This window comes from Callionymus lyra, chromosome 2 (assembly GCF_982586985.1).
Source record: "Callionymus lyra chromosome 2, fCalLyr1.hap1.1, whole genome shotgun sequence".
Classification (NCBI taxonomy): domain Eukaryota; kingdom Metazoa; phylum Chordata; class Actinopteri; order Syngnathiformes; family Callionymidae; genus Callionymus; species Callionymus lyra.
Window position 1 is genome coordinate 12,951,765 of NC_141819.1, and position 5,499 is coordinate 12,957,263.

A 5,499-nucleotide genomic window follows, 5' to 3' on the forward strand; every position below is an offset into this window, starting at 1 on the left:
GACATGACATGTAGACAAAAGTGCAAAGACAAAATAAAAATATATATTACTATGTCAAAGGGGGACGAGGACGATGAGAATGAATCATAATGATGAAAGTGTGCAAAATCTTTTGCAAAGCAAGCCTGACACAAATCTTATATCAGTATTTTATAATAGTTTCTGCAAGAATTTCTTTAATTATAACAAATTTTACTTTAATTCTAAATATCAATCATTCATTTTTACATTGTCATATCAAACCTTAATACGGAAACCTGCCGTTTCAAACATTATTTCAAGTGGAGTCTGTGTTTGCTCTTAACCTCTTGCTCTTTCGTTTCTCCATAATCTTATATCTTATCCATATCTTCCTCTCTCAAAAAAATGTACTATTTACCCACGAGCACCTCCCTTAACATTTACTTATTTTAAATGGAACAAGAGCAGTCCTTTCAAATACACGTCTGAGTAAAACTTTTTAACAGGTAAAAATCTAAAGGTTAAACCTCGATACAAAAACTTCCCTTGACATAATTAAATGTAACTTGCCTTTTTGTAATGTTTGTCGCCGGCATCTTGTCCATTAGTAGCAGAAGAATCTGTCACTTTCAGCTGAGGATCAACTGATGAGTCTGTTAAAGGAAAGACAGCAGTGATTTAGATCTTGAGCAACAAGTATGTTGAGTGAAAAAAGAAGGGAGAAAGAAGTTATTGCAATGTAAGCACAAACATGGTGAGAAGATTGAACGGGTGTGAGTAAAGAGCAAATGTTTGGAAAATATAAAAAGCGAAATATTAAGTTCTAAAGAGATTGTAAGGACATTAATAGAAAATAAATCAGCAGTGAAACCGAATTAGAAAATAAAAGAAAAAGGGACTTTTCTAAACATCTACAAAAGGAGCTTCAGGCAGAAGATAAAGGAAGAAACTGTGGTTTGTTTGCACTGCTTATGTAGACCAACAGGAGAGAGGGTGGAAGTCAAAGGAGACAACATTAACAAGAAGAATTAAGGTGAGAATAGTTGGGTAAAAAGTAATGGAAGCCAGATTAAAAGAGAATAAAGACCAACTGTTTCTTGTTGGGTTTTCTTAAACTAATGCTTAACCAAAGGGGGGGATTAGGGGAAGATCTTCGGACAAAAGGTAGAATAACATGATAAACATGCCCCACCTAAATAAGACAATCTACGATCCCAGTTACACAAAGACAGATTTGACTAACAAGTTAAGACACCACCATTTACAGTGTGACAGGAACCCACGCAATCCAAGTCACCAATACTACAACACAAGCAGTCACAATAGTGGACAGAAAGGGAGGGAGCACTTTGGAAAGCAGGTTTACACACCTAACAACAGATGCAGACCAGAAGCTCCTTTGACTTCACTACCCAAACTCACACCTGTGAAAATGTGGAGGACAGAAGGGCACGGGGTTAAGGATAAAGGAGAAATTATACAAAGTTTAAAAGAAGAAAGAAAAAAAAAAAAACATAAACAAAATGACAGATGCAGAGGGATGTGCTCAAGGCAGGAGTGAAAGAGCCAGTTATAAATATTATTATCAGAACGTATAAGAATGGACTTTTTTCAACATCACAAACAGGTTTTGAGTTTAAGTGAATTAAATAAAGTTGTCCCAGACTTCCACCCTACTCTACACATCGTAAAAAAAGCCATAAAATGAAATACATCAAGTGCACAACTTCAACTGTAATTTACCTGCAGATAAAATACCATGTTTCAAATTAATCTATGACTGTGATAAAATAAAGAAAGTAAAAATGTGATTTGTTAATATCCAGATAAATCCAGATTAAAACACACCTCAGGCCTACACAAAAAAATAAACAAAACACTTCAATCAAAAGTTTTTCAAGAGTTTATAATCCATGCATTTGTGTCTTCTCGTTTAGACTATTGCAATGGTTTGTTTTCATGTCTTAACAAGTAGGATCTGTCTCGCCTGCAGTTAATACAAAACTCTGCAGCGATAATTCTGACCGCTCTAGTAGAAGAACTCACATTTCTACGATCCTTAAAACTCTTCACTGGCTGCCAGTTTCTTTCAGGATCAATTACTTTCATCATTCATGGTCAGACCTTCCATCAGTGATATGATCCAGCCTTACACCCCAGCTCGGGCTCTGAGGTCTGTGGATCAGAATCTACTGATGGTTCCTGAACACGCTTCTGGACCAGAGGAGAGAAATCCTTCCAGACTGTTGCTCCTAAGCTTTGGAACGATCTTCCTCTGTGTTTGATGATCTACTGACTCCTTCAAGAAACATCTTAAGACATTCTTATTTGAGCTTTTCCCTGACTTTCTGGGACTCCCGTGTTTGTCCAAAGTGTCTTGATCTTTTAAAGTATATATTTTAACTGTGTATTGTTTTTTATTGTTAAAGTGCTTTGTGACCCTGGTCTAGAAAGCACAGTCTCAGAGGATGACAATAAAATGTAACTTTCTGTCACAAAGAAGAAAAGCTCAACTCACCGGAAGACAAAAGCTTTTTGAGGAAGGAGAAGTTCTCGCCAATCTTGTCCATGTCAGGTAGAAGTTTGGCAATTTCCTCCATTTCTGGTAGTGCTTTGGACAGTTTTTCTGTTAAATTGAAAAGAATGGATGAATTTTACAGTTGTTTATTATGAATAAACAGACCTCGTAACGTAACTTACCAAGATCTATTTGTTCAGTAAGCTCCCGGAGATAGTCAGGAATGACCCAGTCGTATTTACTAAAATCGGGTAGCATGTCCTTCCACTCATCGTAGGTCTAGAGGTAACAAGAAAATTAATGATTTTGTAAGAGAAAAAAATAAACAAACAGTTATTACATGAAACAATTTAGAATAATACTATGGGAAATGAGCTATGAAATAAGCTGTTTGTAAAATAAAAAAATAAAAAAAATGAAATAAAAAGAGATTAATTAAAACACAAGAAATTAAAATAAAATAAGAGACTTTAAATAAAATAGAATATAAATAAATTATATTAAAAAAATACATTCAATTTAATTCAACAATAGAATAAATGGAACAAAAAGAAATAATTATTTTATAGGTGTGATGGTTGTGCATACAGTACAACAGAAAACAAGCACTCTTAAAAATAAATTACTTTTATATAATTTTCAATTTAATATAATAGAACCCAGCCCATGCACTATGCACGTACCATGGGGACATCTCATATAAACCTCCATTTATTTACATAATTTATGGCGTCAAGCACCTTTATAGTTTCAATGTTTATTACTTGTAGTAAAATCACAACATAACCCAACAGCAGGAAATTATTTTTTCAGAATCTAGCAATATACATGTACAATAATGTCATTGAAATGGTAATCATTTCTACATCTTCTTCCAGTTTATGTACAAAATGAAGTATATTTGAGCTTAGTTATTAGACCTATAAGACCCTTTTAAACCCAAATCCCAACAGGAAGAAAAGAAAAATGTTTTAGAAGTACAAATATTTTCAAAATAAGGTTTGGTGCAGTAGACTTTTACCTTTTTAGCAGTGTATCCTCCTCCAACAGCACTGCCAAGTAAAATGTATCTCAGCTTCAGAAGTCTGGCTGCCAGGCGAGCCACCCAGAAGTTACGCTGCTGCTGGTAGCGATGCCCCCCTGAGCCCGGAGGTGGTTTGAGCTGTCGCATGGGCAACCGTGACATAGAGGTGTAGTACCGGGCGGCCGTGCGATGAGGCGGCCGCTGAGGGTTGGAGTTGGCCGAGTAGCGATGGTGGATAGCCCGGGAGAGTGGATGCAACTTCTGGAGAGGGATCCGGAATCTCAAGCCCATGTTGTTGGGTACCAAGCTCTTGCAAGCAAGGCTGATGTGGGAACAGAAGCAGACGATTCATTTCAAAGTCAGAACGATGTTACACATGTGATATTTTTTTAATTTATTATCTTTGCAGGACTTAATTACAAAATAAACAACCCTGTTTGAAACCTGTCATCTATTAGCAATTACCAATTTAAAGTGTAATATTTTACAAAGGCTGGGTGTTTTTGACAAGAGACGTATCTACAATTTATCATGAAATTTCCCTCCAGACAGTGGAATTAAACCTGAATATGTTTACCAGCGATAACGTCTAATAAGTGTAAAGGTCGTGTGAGCACATTTACAAACTGTTAGCTCATCATAAAACATGATTTGTTATCAAGAAGCCTTAATGGACTATCGACAAAACAACAAAACTCGGTGTCAAATAGGTCGACAGTGTTTCGAATATCTTTTATATGAAGTGGTGAACAGTATATTATATTATATATTATTTCAAAAACTAAGATTTCGTGTTGAAAATGTGTAAGATTGACAACATTTGTTGCCCTCGCCTGTCAAACTGCCGATCCCATAAGATGCTAACGCTACCAGCCTCTTGGAATAAATGCTAACTTACCAGGGAAATTTACTTCCGACTCGATACATGGTGGTGGGCACTGAACAAGCACAAGTATTGTTGTCTTTAGTCTCTAGGTACAGTTTAATTCATCTTCCGAGACGGTAGACATTTGCCTGCCTGGTCTGGCAGCTCAATTAGCTTGCTAGCTAACAAGGACAGTCAGAATGACAGTTGACTTCCTGTGCAACCGGTAAGTTAGTCCGGTTAGCCAGACAACTGAGGTAGTTCCGACCTATTTTTTGAACATCAAATATAAGTAGTAAACAAAATTAAAATACTTTATTCACCTAGAATGTGAAACTTAGTAGCTCTGTTAACGCTTTATAAAAAAAAGCACATTTATCGGGTATCAGATTAGTTACACCGTGTCGACGCATGTTTTGGAAAAGCTTTTAAATGTAAAAAAAAGAAAAGAAGCTGCACTTAAACCATTAGATATATCAATGCATTCAATTCTGTTAATCTAATAGCAAAATTTGAGCTTTGATTCCATTAGTTTGCTTTATTGTGTTCCCTCACCGTCTTTGATTTGAGGTTTATTTTTGCCTTTACTGCATCCTGTTATAAAGCATGTTGACCAGATTTAAAATTAATAATATTGGCTGAAACATTGATTGATAAACCTTATTGATCCCTCTGGAGCACTTGAACTAAAATATAGCATAATTGTGCATATGTCGTATCATTTATTATGAATTATCTATCAATGTATTAAACGTTGAGTTTTTTTTTTCTTTTTTTTAATATTCCTGTAATAATTTGACTCTATATATCTACACCTTTCTTTTTAAATAAAGGTGTTATAAAAACAACAACTATTTCGGTAATAGCAATATTTAGTTGGATTTATTTATATAGTGAATTTATTTTTCCCTAAAAAGTGTCCCCTGAGCACATTTCATAGATGCCATCAGTGAGTGTCGCACGTCTTATTTGACAAGATTGTTATCCATTAGTTACAGTTTGTTCCTTTTCTTTAACTTCATGCATCTTGACAGCTGTTCTCACAACCACACTTTATCCAGTAATTCTACTCCAGTATTAGTAAAATACATTGCATTCTGCATTCCAGAAGTCGTAAAAAGAGCAAACGAA

General features: G+C 35.3%; 1 protein-coding gene across 5 annotated transcripts in view; it reads right to left on the reverse strand.

The window, feature by feature from the left end:
* The window catches only part of opa1 (OPA1 mitochondrial dynamin like GTPase), a 28,724-nt gene extending 24,142 nt beyond the window's left edge, over positions 1-4,582 (reverse strand). For 3 of the 5 annotated variants that reach the window (XM_087783561.1, XM_087783559.1, XM_087783558.1), the window contains exons 1-6: positions 4,402-4,582; positions 3,501-3,825; positions 2,662-2,758; positions 2,480-2,587; positions 1,332-1,385; positions 532-614 (exon numbers count right to left, since the gene is read on the reverse strand). In XM_087783561.1, coding sequence (XP_087639687.1) covers positions 532-614; positions 1,332-1,385; positions 2,480-2,587; positions 2,662-2,758; positions 3,501-3,825; positions 4,402-4,430 — 696 coding nt within the window. In that variant the 5' untranslated portion in view covers positions 4,431-4,582. The remainder of the gene's footprint in view (positions 1-531; positions 615-1,331; positions 1,386-2,479; positions 2,588-2,661; positions 2,759-3,500; positions 3,826-4,401) is intronic. The other 2 variants (XM_087783562.1, XM_087783560.1) reach the window with 1 other exon arrangement.
* Positions 4,583-5,499: the final 917 nt, after the last annotated feature.